We start from the raw sequence: 19,904 nt of genomic DNA, 5'->3' as shown, positions 1-19,904 counted from the left end.
GTGTGAGAATAATTGCATTTCCTTGAGTTTATGCAGAAAGACGGTTGAAGTGTCACGCGACGATTTGCAATGGAACGGCCTGTCAGTGTTGCTGCTGCTGTATGTCCCCGATATACATTCAGGACAATGCGAACCTTCTGGAAGAATCGTACAATTTCACCGCAACGCTATTTGGAACCGGCTTGTCATTATGTACACAGACATGGCAGAATTTTGACTCCCCCCACCCCCAATTCCCCCCCCCCCCGCTCTCTTTTACGGTCCATATTTCCTTTACTTCCCTTTGCTTCTGTCCCTTTGTGAACTTCTTTCCAGACTCTTCCCGCTCCTCCAACATTCACATGCTCAACTTTCTCTCGTCCATCACTCTCCCTTCTCTATATTTTGGGCAAAATAAAATTGTTCTCCTTTTTCTAAACCTTATAAGCTCTGGACGAGACGCTTATCTGCCGTGCATCATCGACCAAGAGCAGAGTACCCGCCCGATGGGAGATCTTGTTCCGAGCATGCAACACGTTCTTCTGACGCACGCCCTTATTTGGGTGGTATATAGGTCACTGACAGGTCGACGTCGGCAAAAATAAATAAATAACCTGGGTTATGTACGTGCATGAAGCAAAAAAACATACGTACTGCTTATATATTCAAAAGACCTCACAGCACTTGAATACTGTACTGTGAAGGATGGAGACTTGTAATATCCTTGCCTTCGAGTGCTGTCGCTGTCGAACTCGAGCTGCGTCTTGAGTACAAGTCAATTGGCAGAAGTAAATGCGAAGTTTGGAGTGGTTTTCCAGCTTTAGCATAGTCCTTTGTTCTGAACATATCAGCGAGTTTAACATATTCACTTTTCCATTTTCCGCATGCATTGAGCATAATTTTTATTATTATTATTATTATTATTATTATTATTATTATTATTATTTCATTGTTCTTTTATTTATCGTAATTCAGACTTTTTATTGAATTACAGGCATTATGTATTTGTTGAATGATAAATATTTCTCTCAATAATACCGTATGGGATTTGTCCCTTTTCCGTCGCAATTGCCATCTCATCCGTTACCGCCTCGTGCATCATCACCAATTTTTTTGTCGGCACTATTATCAATGTCTTGCAGTTATACTTGCTCCTTTCGAGGGACGTTCAACTGTGCGTCCCACCGACCCGCATTTGATGGTGGTCATTAAAGATCCCACGGTGTTTTTCGCTCAGAGTAGGCAAGCTGTCGCCGGCATCCTGAACAAATTACAAATTCCTATTCTCACCGACAGAGGGCACTGCTTCATCGGCACAGTTGCACCCTCAGCTATTGATGCTGCCCCACAGCCTTGTGCTGCACATGAAAGAATAATAATAAGTTTTTTTTATACTTGTGGCATCTTATCTACATTTATTTCCTCGTTTTATTCCATTTGGCCCAATAGAAAGTAGAATTTTGTTGTAGCCTTTGTCATTCTGGAAGATATCTAGCATTCCAGTTGGTGGTGCTTCTGGAAGATAACTCACACAGGAGTCGTCTTATCAAATGTTGTGTGTGTATGTGTATGTGTCATTCATACACAGCACAAAGCACAAGGGGAGAATCATTGGCTGAGGGTGCAGCTGTGCAGCTGCTGGTTAGGGCAGGAATTTGGAATCTGGTATGGTGCTGGCGATAGTTCGCCTACTCTTTGTGAAAGACACCGTGGGATATTTAGCTCCCACCAACTAATGCCGGCAGATAATGATGGATGGCTCACACATTGATGAATCACCCTACCTGTGAAACACCGGGATGACTGGTTATAGCTGGGTCCAGATTCGTACCCAGACGAGACAGCTGAGAAGCGAGTGTGCGTAGAATCCTCGAGGCCATCATGTGACCCCATTTTTTTTCAGTGGAAAAGGCAGAGCATTAAAATATTCAATGCTCAAGCTCTCCTTGCGTAAAAGTAGACTGCATTCATTTCGATACGCATGTTGAGGTGCACACCATCACTTGTTGATGATACAAAAGTGGCGAGTTTCAAGAGCACCTCAAGATTGATTATATTGACACATCTTGGGGGGTGAGGGGGGGGGGAGAAGTGTTATTCCACATTTTTCTGCATCCGAAAACGAAAGTGCCTCTCATTTCCTTTCTTGCCCTTCCTTTCCACGCAGCCAGAGCCAACAAGTCTTGCTTTCCCAATGCAGCCGAGCAAGCATGGCCTTCGAACATTGCGTCAACACACAGTCTGTACCCGGATTCACCGACTTTGGATCACTTGAGAGGCTTGCGCAGGAGGGCCTGGTCTCCAGTCGAGCAGGTTCCGTAGAATCAGGAAGCAGTGCGGAGACGGAGGTGAGGCTTGGATAATGAAAGTGCAATGTCAAACGTAACGATGCACTCATTATTCTGTTGATTAGTTCCGCACTTGTGCCCCCCTCCCGCACCGGTATGACCTTCATCGAGCGGGTTTACGTTGTGATGTTGAAATGAAGAGGTAGCTTCTCCTTATTGTCATATGAACATTAAGTTAATGCGACAGTTATTAGTGTGAAGTGAAGCAAATTGCACTTGTGCCTGGAATCTTTGTTTTGTTTGATTGCCCACAATGCAGCGCATGAAATCAAGAATTTATTTTGCATTCCTTTCGAAGGGAAAATTATACACGAGTGGAGAAGATGTTTGATGAGGATGCAGAAAGGCACGCGTCTTCAAGGGCTTTGTAATCGGTCATGGAATCGAGAATGTTTGTGTTGAGATAAATTTGGTTTGGAAAGAACCTTCAAAACATGGCAACTGATGCCATCATGAACAGAGACGATGAACTGTCCGCATCACCCAGGCAGATGACCATCTCTCAATGAATACTGTGCGGATACCGAGGCTCATACGAGAACTGATTTCCAGGTCGTTTTCAGGAATCGCAGAAACAAAGAAAATTTCCTCAACCTGACAGACCACAAAAATTTGATTATTTATCTGTGAAATACACAGAGTTTCAATTTTTTACTAGATTTCTTTTTCTTTACAAGATCGAGACTCAAGAAGGAGCAAGGTTACAGAGGGTATGAACTGACAATGGAGCGACGGGGTCCGTTTGGACACGATGAGCAAGGGAATGAATAAACGGTTTGGTGGAAAAGACAGCAAAAGAGCAGAGTGAGGAAAGTGAGGAAACGCAGAAACTTCCTGCAAGTAAGAGGGTTCGGTGGGACAGGGTCAATTGAGGGGAGGTGGTGGGAAGTGTGGGGGGTAGAGGGAGAGTAAAACAAAGTTTGTGGGTAAGGATGGGGGATAATATGAGATGGTGGTGCATGCCTGCTGCAAGTCCTGGAGGTGAGAGTGGGATTTAACAGCCTCAGGAATGTAGTTCCGCAATGAAAGACATGCACTCAGAACATCAGCAACATCTCATTCCCCATGGTGGTTAACATGCTCTGATCTAGTTTTAGTTGATCAATAAAATCTATTAATTACCTCATCCACCAATGCAGACCGACACCAGCCTCAGAGAGACTACTATTCCGTTGCATCAAGGCAATTAATTAAATTTACTTATTTTGGAGCATTTTTTTTTTTTACAGTGGCTAAGGCTCACAAAGCACATCAACTTTTAAAGACTTCAGCATAATTTCACATTCTCAGACCATCAACAAATCGGCACAGTCTATGGCATTTAATGTAGGAGTCCCAGATTCATGTGGCAAGCTCTCAGATGAGAAAAGTAAACGCACCGACCCAAGGTTTAATCGGTTAAGGCCCGGTCACACCTTGACGTTTTAGCCAACGTATGCAGATTTTTGAATTTTTTTTTCTAAAACGCTGGCACACATTGAATACGTTATGGGTAAGTTTTGATAACATTGAGAGCACGCTGGCATCCATCGTAGTACGTTGCCATACGTCGTAGTACGTTGCCATACGTCGTTGTACGTTGGCTTTAAACGTTGTACTTTTCGGTTGTCCTCAAATTTTTTCATGCTTGAAATTTCACGACGTATGCCGGCGTATGACTCACACGTTCCGCTACACTGGCCACAAGTTGTAGGCACGGTCTGCGATCGTTGACAGACGTCAACACATGCTACTTGTAAGTTAATCATAAGTTGAGACACGCCGAGGTAGTGTTTAGAGTACCCGAAACTTATTTCCTACCTATGATTAACGTGTTGTTGGCACGTTACGCGATCGTTGCCACACGTCGACAGACGTTACTTTTAAGTTACTCATAGGCTGAAAGACGTCGGTATAATGGATCGTCCTTGCGTCAGCGTCCACGGCCACGGCCAGGACACTTATTTGCAGCATTCTTCAAACTTTTCTTCGGCATGACGAGGATGATCACACTTCGATGTCTAGCTTGGTTATGATTCCAATTGTCCATCGGCAGCGTCTATTTAAAATAGTCGAGTTTGAGCGTTTTAACACGTTCAGAAGAAACGCTTCAAATTTCCAAACCCCAGCGTCAAAAAAAAAACAAAAAAAAAAAACAAAGGCGAGTGACAGCAATTTAAATCGTTCATTGTAAACAATGAAACTAGCTGAGTGGTACCGTTTAAAAGTCGTTGAGTGTAAAAAAAATCCAATTGTTGAGCGCAAGCGTCAACTTTCAATAGTGGAGATGCAGCCATTTAAATCGTTGAGTGGCAGCCTATGAACCTACCCGTGGACACGCGGACGCAAGGAGGATCCATCATAACACACACCCTCCGCCTCACACTCACCTACTACTGCCAACATGAACAAACTACTACTAATACTACTAATACTAATAGAAATACTGATACTGATACTGTTACTGCTGACATGGACATCGACTCAAAAAGGACTCGAAAACACTGTTGGGTTCCCCTTTTATGAGCAGCATTTTTATATACCAATTCCCCAAACCGCTGGGAACACGTCTTTATATGGCAGTTGTAACCTAGAAACACATTCATTTATTTTTTTTGTCGACCGGAAGACGTCATTGGAATACGTCTACATACGTCGATGTGTGTTGGGACTACGTAAAGAATTGGTTCAAAGCACGTCAAACATAAGTTAGAAATAAGTTTCGCGTAAAAAAAGACATTACCGTGACGTGTTTCGACTTATGAGTAGCTTATAAGTAGCGTTTGTGGACGTGTGTAAGCGTCCACATATCGTGTGTAAAACTTATCCCCATCGCATGCGAACGTGTGTCATACGCCGAGTACGTCGTAAAATTTTGAACATGTTCAAAATTTCTTGACGTACTCTACTTCCTACGACGTATGATAGCGTATTTAGCGTTCTACTCGCGCATACCAAACTTACCCATGCCGTATTCGACGTGCCCCAACGTTTTAGACACACTTTTTGTTACGTCGGCATAAGCTGGCAAGATCGCCAAGGTGTGACCGCGATTTTGACCCTTCCATTTCTACGGCAGTTATTATTCGAATCGTTTTGCGTCAGCCTTTTAATAGGCTACGCCACGACATCGTCGGCGATGCGTGCAACGCGCTATGCCTGAGTTAGACTATCGTTGGGCATCGGTTGTGTATGCCGACAACAGGTTCAGCATTCGTTGGTATAAGTTATCTATAACACAACGAAACGTTCTGTGTAGTTACCAATACGTTATACATAAGACCAAGTCGCTATGAATACGTCCGAATCTTTAAAAAAAAACATCAAAAGTTCAACGTAAGCCAGCGTTTTACATACATTTTAACACGTTGCCATCGCTGGCTAAAACGTCAAGGTGTGACCGGGCCTTTAATTGGATGGCTCGGCAGGGAAAACCTTCAAACCTTGCTCCCCGCATTACAATGCAAGCATTTCACAAAATTATCATGAAGCAAAACTGAACAGTTTAGAATGTTAATGGTTTAGGATATTAACAGTTTAGGATGTTAACATCGAGAAAAAAAGGATGTTAATTGATTTCAGAATGTGAAATTATCAACAAAAAAACAATTGTGATTTTGCAAAACAAAAAAGAACAAGGTGGAGAGCTTGCTGTCAAACCTCGACTCAGATTCTGCAACCGGTCCAGACGGCATCAGCCCACGTGTCCTAAAAACCTGCTCCTCTGCTCTTGCTCACCCTCTCTCTGTTCTATTCACCCTCTCATTTGCTCAAGGTCATCTGCCATCTGCTTGGAAATCAGCAAACATTACTTTCCTGCATAAAAAGGTGCAAAAACAGATCCCTGCAACAACAGACCAATCAACCTTCTCCCAATCATCAGCAAGGTTATGGAATCCATCATCGCTTCAGACATTAAATCCTTCCTCTTCTCCAATGGCTTGATTTCCGATCATCAACTTGGTTTCAGACCAGGTCACTCTACCCTGGATATGCTGCTTCTGCTCTCCCAACAATGGATGGAGGTCCTCAATGCCAGACATGAAATCAGAGTCATATCCCCAGACATATCGTGTGCTTTTGACACAGTCTGGCACCCTGCCCTGCTCACCAAACTCTCTTCCTTTGGTATCCAAGGCCATCTCCACTCATGGCTCATAAACTCCCTCTCCTGTCACAGTCACCGTGTGGCCCTAAATGGAGTTCTTTCATCCCCTCTTCCTGTCCAGGCTGGAGTTCCTCAAGGTAGCGTTCTGGGCCCTGTTCTTTTTCTGGTTTTCATCAACGATCTCTCCGACTCTATGGAAAATCCTCTTTATCGCTTTGCTGATGACCCCACCCTCTGCCGTACCATCTGTCATCCCTCAGACCGGCAAGCAGTGGCTTCTTCACTCTCTGCAGATCTGGGTCACAATCTGGGTCACAAATCACAAACTGGTCCAACACATGGAACATGTCTCAATCCAGACAAATCTCACACTCTCACTTTGTCTCTCCAAAAGGACTTTGGCAACCCCCCCCCCCATCCACTTTCTCAGCAATCCTCTGGAAGAAGTCCTTTCTTTCAAGCTTCTGGGTCTCACTATCTGCCATGATCTTTCCTGGGAAAGACACATTTCAAACCTCACCTCCAAAGCCAGTCGCCGACTGGGAATCCTCCGTCGTGCAAAGTCCTTCCTCGGCCCACCTGAGCTCTTGACCACTTACAAAGCTTTTGTCCGCAGCCTGATGGAGTGCTGCTCTCCCCTCTGGGCTGGTGCTCCTGCCTCCCACCTTTCTCAGCTTCACGCTGTGGAAACCAAGGCATTTCGGATCATCGGCATCTCCCGCGATGAGGCTGAGTCTTTGGGCCAATTACTCTCTCATCGCAGGCAGATCGGTAGTCTTTCTGTCTTCCACCGTCTCCTCCCTGTTCTCGCCCCCCCCCCGCTCTGACTGTGATTTGTCCCCACCACATTTCCACAGGGCGCTCAAGGTCTGCCAGCAACCCCCTTCTGGTAAAACTACCAAAATCACGAATCACTGCTCAACTTCACTCTTTCATTCCTCTTTTTTCCCGCCTTTGGAATAAACTCCCTCACTCTGTTCAATCCCATTCTTCCCTCCAGGCCTTCAAAACAGCTGTTCACCACCACCTCTTATCGTCCCCCATCCAAATCCTCGATCTTTTATAGCCCCGTTAATCCACCCCAAACGCGCCTCCTTCAAATCCCCTGCTTTCCTTTCCTCCCACTCCCGCCCCTCTTGTCTCATGCCCCCCTTGCTGTGCGTTGTGTGTTAGCTCTCACACGAGCCTTGACAAGGTATACAAAACATAAATAATAATAAAGAAAGTGGAAAAGCAATTGCAAAAGAGAAAACCACGTGATGAAAAGTCATTCCTCTGATAACTAAAAGGGCACTCGGTGGAGCGCATTCCTCCGCCAGGGTTATTAGTTTACGTTTGTATCCCACTGATGGACCGGATCTGGATTCGGGCCTCAACTAAAATTTCATCGGCTTGTTCTTGTCACCAAACCAACTCATCCACCAAGTTTCGTCCGGATCAGTCTTTAACTTTTTGAAATATCGTGCTATGTATTGTTTAGTCCAATCACTCAATGGTGAAGAATCACTTAAAAAGTTCTCAGATCCTGATCCGGATTCGGATCTTCACCAAAATCGAATCATTTCTTCGTTGTTGTGACACCCCCAACCTGCTCGCCAAGTTTCGTCCGAATCCGTCCAAACTTTTTGAGGCATCCTGTTCAGCAACAAAAGAACAAACACGCAGACAGACAGGCAGGCGTGAAAACGTAACCTCCGTCCACCTTCAGTGGTACAGGTAATAAAGTGTCTTTTTCTGGGATTTGTGGAATGTTTTGATCTTCTTGTGATTATCACTTTCAGAAAGACAAGGCTTTTTGCATCTTATAATTTGATGGTTTACTCTCAATGAAATGTCCAATTGATCTGCTGTTGCCATTTGACCAAAGGTGAAAGGCTAACCAGTCCAGATGATAGGACATGTCCAGATTTTAATTTGTTTTCTTCTTGGCGGCCCCAAGTGCAATCATATTATTTGTGCTTGATGATGAGAATGTAACATTTGCCCCCATAGAGGGCGCTCTTGTATTTATAACACCGAGTACTTTATTCAACTTGAGCTGGCAATGATGGAGGTGTGTACTCACCTTTGAGCTATCTAGCCTGTTTATGAATCTTGACCCAGCTAGAAATTAATCACCCGAGTGTTTTGAATGTAGGGCAATGATCAATATGTGGACATTCGGGTAGACATTAAGCCGGAGGACCCATCTGCCAACACCGTTAAGCATCCCACGTTATCTTCAGCGAAGAGTAGGCGAGTTATTGTTGGCACCCCAAGCGGGCATCCCCGCCCTCTGGATGGGAGTAACCTTCTCGACTTGCCTTTACTTGGCAATGAGCTGCGGCACAGTCTTGGAAATGCACTTTATAATTTTTGCAAGACATTTTATTGATAACAACACGTTATACTCCACCTCATAAGAAAAAGGAAGATGATTTGTCAAACCGGCTACCGCCAATGGTGGCCCTATTTCTGGCACGTGTCAATTTTGGAGTTTTTGGTGACATCCACATTTGCTCAATTATAGTAATTAAGATGATCATTATTAGTCGTGGTAGTTGTATTTTATTGAACAGTTGGGAAACATTTATCACAAGAAAATAGAGAAGCAAAAAAGTGCAATCTTGGCCATACTCGCCCCAGCTCCCAGTATTTCTCCGCACATATCTTGCCAAGTGACTTGAAAGGAAGGTGGAGGATATAATGGTGTTAGAGGAGGGAAATGACTACCTTCTGATGATATTTCCAACTCTCAGGGGAGAGATTAAACAGGCATAAAGGTATTCCCCTTGTGTGATTTGTTTTCGGTAATTTGATCAAAATGCATTGAAAAGTCCACTACTTCGCTGGTGACATGACCTCTTTGCCCCTTACTTACTGTATGATGTGTTTGTGATGCTGAATATCTTTACTGTACCAAACCTAATTCACATTCCCGGAATCATTGACAGAGCATTGCTTGCATTCTCCTCGAACTTCCGTTGTTATCTCATTGCGTGTGCTTCCTTTTTTTTTTAATCTCTCGCTGGCTTTGACTCTCCTGGAGTGGAAATGATCAGAAATGATTGTGTATATGTATATATATATATATATATATATATATATATATATATATATATATATATATATATATATATATATATATATATATATGTATATATATATATATATATATATATATATATATATGTATATATATATATATGTATATATATATATATATATATATATATATATATATATATATATGTGTATATATATGTATATATATATATATATATATATATATATATATATATATATATATATATGTATATATATGTATATATATGTATATATATATATATATATATATATTTATATTTATATATATGTATATATATATATATATATATATATATATATATATATATATATATATATATATATATATATAGAGGTACAGTACCTATAGAAAGTCTACACCACTTTCAATTTTTTTCACTTTTTGGTGCCTTATAGCCTGGAATTAAATTGCATTAAATCAGACTTTTTCCACCTTCATTTTCACATCATAAACCACAACTTCCAAGTAAAAAACAAATTTCAGAAAATTAATTTAGAATACAAAACTTGAATACCTTGGTTGGGTAAGTGTCCAGCCCCCTTATAATGGCAATTGTAAGTGAATTCAGGTGTAACCAATCACCTTCAAAATCACACACCGAGTTAATTGGCCACCACTTATGGTAAATTGTAGTGATTCTGATTATTTCAGACTAAAATAAGCTGCTCCTGTAAGTTTCCTCTGCTGGGTACAGTATTTCAAGCAAAGACAACCAACCATGAGCACCAAGGAGTTTTCTAAATACTTACGGCATAAAGTTGTGCAAAAGTACAGATCTGGGAATGGGTATAAAAATATTTTTAAGGCCTTGAATATCCCTTGGAGCACAGTCAAGACAATCATAAAGAAGTGGAAGGCACATGGTACCACCACGACCCTGCCTAGATCAGGCTGTCCCTCCAAACTCGATGACGAAGCACGGAGGAGACTGAGCAGTGGCCACCAAGAGGCCAATGACAACTTTGAAAGAGCTACATGCCTTTATGGCAAAGATTGGTCACTGTGTGCATGTGACAACAATATCCCAAGCACTCCACAAGTCTGACCTGTACGGTAGGGTGGCAAGAAGGAAGCCATTACTCAAAAAAGCCCACCTTGAGTCCTGTTTGTGGTATGCAAAAAATACACTCCGGAGATTCTGAAGCCATGTGGCAAAAAAGTTATTTGGTCTGGCGAAACCAAGATGGAACTTTTGTGGCCTAAATACAAAACTTTAAGTTTGGCACAAACCCAACACAGCACATCACCCAAAGAACACAATCCCTACTGTTGAGCATGGGGGTGGCTGCATCAAGTTATGGGGATGTTTCTCATCAGCAGGGACTGGGGCACTTGTCAGGATGGAAGCGAAAATGGATGGAGCAAAATACAGAAAATCCGAGAGGGAAACCTGCTGCCCTCTGCAAGAATGCTGAAATTGGGACAGATGTTCACCTTTCAGCATGACAACAACCTGAAGCACACAGTCAAAGCTACACTGGAGTGGTGAAGGAACAAAAAGATAAATGTCCTTGAGTGTCCCAGTCAGAGCCCCGACCTAAATCCAATCAAACATCTGTGGCATGACTTGAAGATTGCTGTCCATCAACGCTCCCCACACAACTTGACTGAGCTTGAACAGTTTTGTGCAGAAGAATGAGCAAGTATTGCCAAATCAAGGTGTGCAAAGTTGGTAGAGACCTGTCCCAACATGCTCATAGCTGTAATTGCTGCCAAAGGTGCTTCCACCAAGTGTTAACTCAGGGGGGTGGACACTAATCAAACCGAGATGTTCAAGTTTTGTGTTTTTAATTAATTTTCTGAAATTTGTAGAATTTGTTTTTCACTTGGAAGTTGTGGGTTACGAAGTGTAAATAAAAGTAGAAAAAGTCTGAATTAATGCAATTTAATTTCAGGCTATAAGGCAACAAAAAGTGAAAATTTTGAAAGGGGGTGTCGGCTTTCTTGAGGCACTGCACCTCTATATATACAGTAATATATATATATATATATATATATATATATATATATACATATATTACATACTAAGTTTTGGTGTGTGTATTCCTTCTTCTAGTACTGAATAGTTTTGGTATTCCTCATGACTTCTATCCTAAATATTTTATGTTACGAAGGAACCAGAACAGATGGTGTATTTGAAGGAAGGCAGGGAGGAAATTGTAAATATAAATTGAGAAAAGGAAGGGAAGATGGAGGGTAGGACAGTGTTCGAGGAGGGAAATAAAGAAACGAGGTCTCGAGGACATAGAATGAAGGATGACGAGGGAATACATGGAACAAAAGGAGGATGGGGAAATCGGGAATGCAACCATTTTTTGTTCGTAATACGAATATACTGTAATCCCAACAATAATTTGAAAAGTATCGATGTCTGTTTGTTTGAAAAGGAATTCCTCCCTAGTTTAACTAACCTTGCCAACCTGGTGTTGTGCCAAATCATTCGACATATAGCCAATGAGACATGATGGGAAAAAAGTTAAGTTGAAGAAAAACTTTCCTCTTGGTGGATTATCTCCAAATCAAAATGTAACCACCATGCTCGAAAAATAGTTTGTTGAAAATCTTTCTAATCCTTTCAACCACTTGTATTACATACAGGAAACGCAGCGCTCTTCCTGCACTCCTTCTCTGGACTCTTCAAGCTCCTTGTCTCAAAACATCGGGCCACAGCCAAGAGAGGATGGTGAGAATTGTGAAATATCGAACGGGATATGAACCACAATGAAAACTTTCCGCCTTTATTGAAACACTGCATGCTTTAACCTATTTTGTGTGACTTCAACCTCTTCGACTTCTTCTTTCTCTTCTTTTTCAACACGGCCTGGGGACCGGCACAGGGAGCGGTGTCTAGTGACTCTATCCAATCATCTCAGCTCCCGTTTGGCTGGCCAAACCGAGCAGAATTGTTGGGCTACTGCTTGTGGCCACCAAGAAACCTAGTTAGAGAAAGCAAATGCCGGAGTGCTTCAGAATAAGGCATTGCAACTGAACCTCCGAGATAAGGGTTGGAGTTTGATACAGGAATTTACTTAGATCATGGCAGCACAGTTTGTATTACACTAAAACACCGAGTGTACCTGTGCATCACGTCCCTCCCCCAACCATATACCTACATCTTCTTACCTCCAATGCAACTATGCAAACCCCCTACTGTCCCCTGCTGCTTCTATTTCTGCTCCCTTTTCTTCTGCTCCCTTCCTTCTATATCTGCTCCCTTCCTTCTATTTCTGCTCCCTTTTCTTCTGCTCCCTTCCTTCTATATCTGCTCCCTTTTCTTCTATTTCCTCCCTTTCCTCTTTGGTTTTTTTTTTAGCATCCCCCGATACTACGATAGGATAGGGGGGCTTATACCTGTTGTAGGGCTTGGTACCCTACAATTTTAATGGTACCCCAGAATTTCTAAGACTCTGAGGAGTACTAGACCATCATTAAGGTCGTTTTTTAGATCCTCGTGGAGGATCTCCAAGTCTAACTCACGTTGTTGTTCTTGTGGACTTTTTTGTTTCACAGCCTACAGTTTTCATCGAAACTTCCTGAAACTTGGCATATATATGTAAAAATTCCCTGCGCAGACAGTAACCATCTCCGATTTTTAAAATTCCTCCGAGAAAAAAAAGTTATGACGTCAAAATATCTCCGCTAATGGAAATCGCCTAAAAAATTATCTCCGAAACCAGGCAAGCTTTTTGAATTCTGTTTGCGGGAATCGAACAGGGCATTAGCAGAGATGAATTACCGCACATATGATACATCACTATGACGTCATATCAATTTTTATGACGTCAGTCCTATTTTTTGACATTTTTTGTTTCACAACCCAGAGTTTTCATCGGATCTTCGTGAAACTTGCCAGGTATATGCAGAAAGCCCACGTGCAGGCGGTAACCATCTCCGATTTTAGAAATTCTTCCGAGAAAAAAAGTTGACGTCATAATATCGCCGCTAATAGAAATCGCCTCTACCATCATCTCCGAAACTAGGCAAGCTGTTTGAATTTTGTTTGCGGGAATCAAGCCGGGCATTAGCACAGATAATTTATCGCAAACCTGATACATCACAATGACGTCGTATTCGTTTTTATGACGTCATCATTAAGAGGACGAGGATCTTAGCTCATTCAAGCTTGTTTTTTCTTTCTTCTTCCTTCACTCTCACTTTGCGAACTGTATAAATTTGCCAGCTGTATTTCGGATCCAGCTGGGACTTTCAGAATGAAATTTGCATCAATAATGGGAATAGAAAGTATGCAGGGTTCACATTTTAAAAGTCATGACCTAATTATAGCCATTTTCGTATTTTTTTTTTTTTTACCATAACTCGACTAAGGTTTGTCAGATCAGAATGAAATTGCCCTCTCTAGATAGCACAGAGCAAGATGCATATACACTTAATTTGTATCATATCCCTCCGGGTTAAACCTGAAGGTCAAATGGTGGTCTGAAAAATAACAGTCAAGGTCAAATGGCGGAATGAGAAAAAAATAACGTGTTCTATTGTCATCGCTCAATATTGCCAATGCGGAATCTTAAAGACCACTTGGCCTCCCAAGATGTTCTTGCATCATAATAGTGTACCTGCACTGAAGTTGTGACCCTGATATTTGATTAGTGTTCTTGACCTACTGTTTTTTGGATTGTGACCTAATTAACAAAAAACACCTTTTTGATCAGAACGTGAATAATTTTCCTTCGATTTTCATGGTGTTAATTTTTTATGAATTGAATGTAGATGGGGACACGTTTTCTTAATTTACACTCTATCCCTAAATGTTGAAGGTCAAGGTCATGTGGTGGTCTGAAAAAAACAATATGGCCATCATTTGATTGTGGGTGCAGGGAGAGGCTTTGTGATCGCAGATATCTAGTTCCATCCACCACTGATGGTGGACGGATGTTATGTTTTCACCCCTGTCTGTCTTTTTTTTTGTGTCTGTGAGAAGGATATCTCAAAAAGTTGTTGACGGATTCGGGCGAAATTTGATGGACAGGTTGGGTGTGTGACAGGGAATAATTGATTCGATTTTGGTGAAGATCCGGATCCAGATATGATAAATTTTTAATTTTCTAATTGATTCGTCACCATTGAGAGATGGTACCAAAAAGTTTCTCTTATTCTAGTTTCTCTTGTTCCTTCCATTGTGTTTCTGTTTCTTTGCTTTTCTTGTTTCTTTCCTTCATTCCCCCTCCCCCCCTCCTCTATTTGCACCAATTCCTGTTACTTAATTGCGTTGAGTGATTTTTTTTTTATCATTACCAGCTGTTTTTGCAATCACATTTATTGTTGCTCTTCTGATTTTTTTTTCATCACATTTGTTTGTTTTTTAAATTTAATTTGACAAGATGGTTCATGGCACATTTAATCTTCTAGCTGTCTAGTCTGAATTCGATTTTCTAGTTGACGAGAATCTATCAGATTGGTGCTTTCCAGGCCTTTACATCGCAAGGTGCACTTTCCTTCGGGTGGTTGTTCAGTTAGGGACCTGCATGCTGGCATTTGCTGATGGATTAAATTAAAGGATCTCACGATGACTTTCAATGACATTTTGATGAGTTGTCGCCCACAATCTGGCCAAATCCGAAATTGCTGTGTTGACCGCCTCCAGTTGAATGTTAGGCCTGACCAGACAGTTTGTGAAAGACTTTTTTGTGTATAAGGTCAAGGCTCGTCAAAGAGCGAGAACATGGAAATTTGGAAGGAGGAGGGCTCTTGTGGGGTGAGGGGGAGGGGGTAAAGAGGGTAGAAAAAAAAATCATGGTTTTGTATTGGAGACTATCTGAGGTGATGGTGAACAGCTTTCTTCAAGACCTGGAGGAAACGATGAGATTGAAGAAAATGTGGAAGTTGGTTCTACAGTTCTTGATGTGAAGTGCAACTTTGCCACCAGGGCAGGACAGAGTTCAGGCCTATCACATCGGAGGAGACAATGGCTACGGATAGACACCAATGAGTCATGGACGTCCAGTGGGAGGAAGGATTCTGTTAAACAGATGATGTCCCGTTTATTGGCAGCTTCCTGGATTGAGAGATCTGTCAGGTTGGAGCGGAGATCTTAGATGTTTGAGGTCCACATAGTTGGGGACAGGGAGGAAGCATTGAGAGGGTGCAGGACGTGGGGAGGATTTGTGGGGGCAGGATGATTGGGAGGGTTTGAGGGAGTGTGGTGGAAAGGTTTGAGTGGGTGGGATGTGGGGGAAGAATTGAGGGGGTGGGGTGAGGGGGAATGCAAAAAGGGAGGACATTTAGCTTTCAATGTGTGGGTGAGAGGAGTGGAAAGAGGGGACATGAAGTGGAGGGATGCCGATTCCCAAATTGGACAAACAGAGATAAAGATCATGGGATAGGAGGTAATTTTTGTTGAAGGCATGGAGAAAGGTGGTGCTGTAGATGTGGGAAGAGGGTTGGTGGACCAAGCACTTAGCTGATAGACAATGCTGGAAGATAATCCTTGTGAAGAAGAAGAATAACACAGGAAAAGGGGGTGGGGGGGGTACTCCTGATGTAGAAATAAGGAAAGTTAAAAGTTTTTAAAGGAAGATGGAAGAAGTGTTTATATTCAATGAAGATTCGGTTTGGAGATGTTGCGAAAAGGGAGGGAAAGAAGAATGGAAAACAGGAAGTACGGAGTTTCTGTTTTATGTTTTTGTTTAAGCGAGGAGGGGGAAATAAGATAACGTTGAGGAGGTAGAAGTAAAATATTTGGGAAGAATAGGAGCAAAACCAGGAAAATCCCAGAACAGGAAGTTTTGGGCTAATCTTACATGATCTCTGAACCTCTTACGCCACACCATGGGACATTGTGCAATGAAAGGGAAGATGCTTTTTAATTTATTTGCTGAAAGTTTGAATAAATTGTACGTGAAGTTTACGATTTCTTAAAATTCTTCTTCTTTTTCATGAAGCATCGAATAGAGGAACGGAAGCATTCGACGATACTTCACAAGTTTGGTGAGGCCTTTTTATGATCGTAAATTATTCCTTGTCAAATTTCGTGAACAATGAAGAGCCTATTTGAACGGGCTGGTTTTTTTGTGTTTTTTTTTTTCCACCCTCAAACAGTAATTCATCTCACGAGGAACTCTGGGAGATCATAAGAAAACACGAGTAAGTTATTCTGAAATATTTTCTCCCTGGAATTCCTTTTCTGTTCATTCTCCTGCTGTTTTTGAAATCTTGAGTAATTTTTATTCTTTCCAAACTGGCAAATTGCCTTTCACTCCATCGACGATGTACGTGCATCTTCCGCACACCGCATGCACGACTGAGATTTGGCAAGCTATCGCAAGCCACCTGCTGGAGCAATTTCCCACCATTTCCAGGCAAATCCGAAACACAACTCATTGTGTTTGGAGGAAGAAAAAAAAAAATCATGAAGAAAACAAACATTTCCTTTTGACCTAAATTTGTTTCCAATGTCTTTCCTTTACTTTCACCTTTTCAAAAAAAATTCCTGCCATTTTTTTTGTGACACCTGATGAGAGTCTCCGTACATTTCCTGAGAAGTTTCGTTTCAGGTAAGCCTTTCTGGGAAGGTCATGGGGGTGATGTGCATAATTATTTTCTATGTACGTAAACCATCCGCATCGTTTTGCCGACCCATTCCATCTCTGTGTCATACATTTCCCTTCACCTCCTCCATTTGTGTCCTCCTTTTCTCGTGCATATGTAATATGAGGATGTCGTGCTCATCGATGGATTGATTGATCATTCATTTTGGTTTCCTCTTCTGCCATCTCTTTGTCATTGTGTCGAATATCCTTTGCTCTCTTCCAGCATTTCTGGACACTCCTAGCCATGAAAGTTTTGTGCTTGCAAGCACTCGTACTACCTTTCTTTTACTCCTTTCCTTCCCTGAAAATCTGCAGACTTAAACGCACCTTCCGCTTCTCCTTCACAAAGGTATAACTGCAGTGCTGACGACGTACAAATAACCTGGGCCTCATCGCTTATTGTAGATGCTTTGACCGATCCCTTGAGTGTTTATGTAGTCCTGCCTGCATGCGGTTCCCAATGAAGTTTACACTGAGCCTGAAACATCCCACTCAGACTTTATCCCACACTGGTAGAGAAACTTTTCAGTTCTTCTTTAAAACCACATCCGTGTTAGCCATCTTAAAGTGCTTATGGACTGAAATGATTTTCATTTGCTGTTGTGGTGGTGGTTGTTTGGCAGCTTAGCTGCCGGGGTAGCTATCATTTCTTGAAGCGTGACTGTGTCGCTGATGCAGTGCCCCTCTACCAGTACACACACTGGAACCGGTACTCATTTCGCCGACCTCGGAAGGATGACAGGCTGAGTCAACCCCCTGGTGTATTAATTCAGCGACTGACGGGGCTTGAACTCGGGACCCTCGGATCCCAAGCCGTCACCCTAACCACTGAGCCAACACCAGGGTTATTTGCTGTTAATTGTATCTAATTGTTATGCTGTTCTCCGTCTTGAATGTGGGCTAAACTTTTATATGGTTCATATGTACCGTTTGGATGAGAGTATCTGAGTTTGTAACATAATGTCGCGTGGACGGCATCCTCCCGGCAGGATGCAATTACACCCGAGTGGTTGCCGTCGTCACTGAAGCCATCAAAGATGGTCGAACTAAAGCTGTTTCTCACAAACGAGCACCGAGGTGTTGTCGCCTGCATGTAATCCAGCAAAACTATTCTTATACTTGTTATAAAACAAGTTTGCAATAAATTTAATCCTCCAATGATCCCAAATGAACCCAAGCTGCATTAGCAAGGTTATGGAAAGAGTTATCAACGTTGCACTGAGGAAGCATCTCATTGGAAATGACCTCATCAGCAACAATCGGTTTGGCCTCTGTCCTGGTCATTCACCCCCAGACTTGCTGACATACCTGAGTCACGAGTGGATGTCTTGTCTCAACAGACATCAGTAGGGTACAGTTGTGGCACTTGACATCAAAGCTGAATTTGATAGAGTGTGGCACAAGGGATTGCTGGCCAAGCTGGATGCTAATGGAGTCGGGGGGCAGCTGTCGCGGTGGTTATCCAGCTACTTGATGGGCAGATGTATCCAGGATTTGGTCAATGGCCAAACATCAAATTTATTTTTCAATAAATGCATCGGTACCTCAAGGATCAATTATTGGGCCCACCTTATTTTTAGTCTTCATTAACGATCTGTGTGACAACCTGTATAATCACACCCGCCTCATTGCCGATGATAGTACCATCTACTACTTATTGGATGAAGAGAATGCCATTATTTTTCTGAGGGAGGATTTACAGAAGATCCTACGAATGAGGGCAGAAATGGAATGTCCTATTCGCTGAGAAATGCAAGGTCATGACTCTCAGTAGATAACTACCTAGTGAGCAGACACTGGAGCTCTTTATGGGTGACAAGCCCCTGCATCAAGTACATGAGCTGGACATACTTTGAGTCAGGTCCTCCAGGAGCTTGGGCTTCTAGTCTCACGTGAACTCCATTGCCATATTAGAACAGGACAAACAGTGAGTGAACTTCATAGTATTGCTCCATATTTGGATCCACTTGGCTGAGCCCAATTGTACATAACCCATGTTCGAAGCACAACGTCGTATACTCCTCTCGCATGGATGTTTGTAAGTACCATGCACCATAAAACCTGGAAGCCCCCTACTGCAAGGAGAACTGTAGCGAGTTTGTGTCTAATGTACAGACTACACACAGAGGAAGCTCCAGCACTTATAAACTCCATGCTACCTCCATCATGTCCTCCAATAATGTTAACCAAAGCAAATGCCTCCATTGGAAGCTATGCTGTGTTGGGTCTCACTGACAACATGGAGAGTGGTCACTGGTCACTTGCTCAGTGTGATCGTTCTTGGATGCCTGCAATAATACCTGTGCGGAACAGCTGACCAGATGCCACTGTCAGTCACCGAACAACATCTGATGAAGGCTTTCTGCTCCAGAGCACACATATATCTAGATATCTTTAAAGCCTCTTAAAGTTATGATATTGTTGTTGTACTTTATAATATTGTTGGTTGTTTTTTTTTTGTTTGTTTGTTTGCACTTTGGTATTTTGTTTTCGTGGTATAAGTGGGCACTGATTTTTGTCCGCTTATTCGTTAAAAAAAATAATAAATAAATAAAAAGACGCGATTCTTTAACCGAGATACCTCTGCAATCATTTTCTCCTGTCTGGCATCTGGCATCTTAGCTAAAGTTCAGAACTCTCTGCATTTGCTTCAATGTGGTACGAAAGGTTAAACAAAGTATTCACTTTTCAAAATGTTTCAGGGCCAAAAACATGACATTTTCCAATGACATCAGGAAGCTCTCTCACTGCCGGGGGGGGGGGGAAACAACTCTGGCATTGTCTGAAATCGCTTCCTTCATCATTAGGGGGAAAACCTTTTGATATTCCCTTTTATATTTGATGAGCATCTGCAG

At 42.2% G+C, this 19,904-nt stretch overlaps 1 protein-coding gene across 7 annotated transcripts in view; it reads left to right on the top strand.

Annotated features, from left to right (window-relative positions):
- Nucleotides 1-19,904, top strand: part of LOC147030046 (rho guanine nucleotide exchange factor 28-like) — a 157,824-nt gene that overhangs the window by 56,984 nt on the left and 80,936 nt on the right. For all 7 annotated transcript variants that reach the window (XR_015056199.1, XM_085873743.1, XM_085873739.1 and 4 more), the window contains 4 exons: nucleotides 2,147-2,327; nucleotides 12,101-12,185; nucleotides 16,402-16,447; nucleotides 16,559-16,603. Coding sequence is in view for 6 of the 7 variants with exons in the window: in XM_085873743.1 (XP_085729869.1) it covers nucleotides 2,147-2,327; nucleotides 12,101-12,185; nucleotides 16,402-16,447; nucleotides 16,559-16,603 (357 nt within the window). In the remaining variant the exon portion in view is untranslated. The remainder of the gene's footprint in view (nucleotides 1-2,146; nucleotides 2,328-12,100; nucleotides 12,186-16,401; nucleotides 16,448-16,558; nucleotides 16,604-19,904) is intronic.

This window comes from Eptatretus burgeri, chromosome 3, assembly GCF_056783735.1.
Source record: "Eptatretus burgeri isolate ZD-2024b chromosome 3, Ebu_testis_v1, whole genome shotgun sequence".
NCBI classification, from domain to species: domain Eukaryota; kingdom Metazoa; phylum Chordata; class Myxini; order Myxiniformes; family Myxinidae; genus Eptatretus; species Eptatretus burgeri.
Note: the sequence above shows the minus strand (reverse complement) of the source record. Positions and strands in the feature narration are given on the sequence as shown.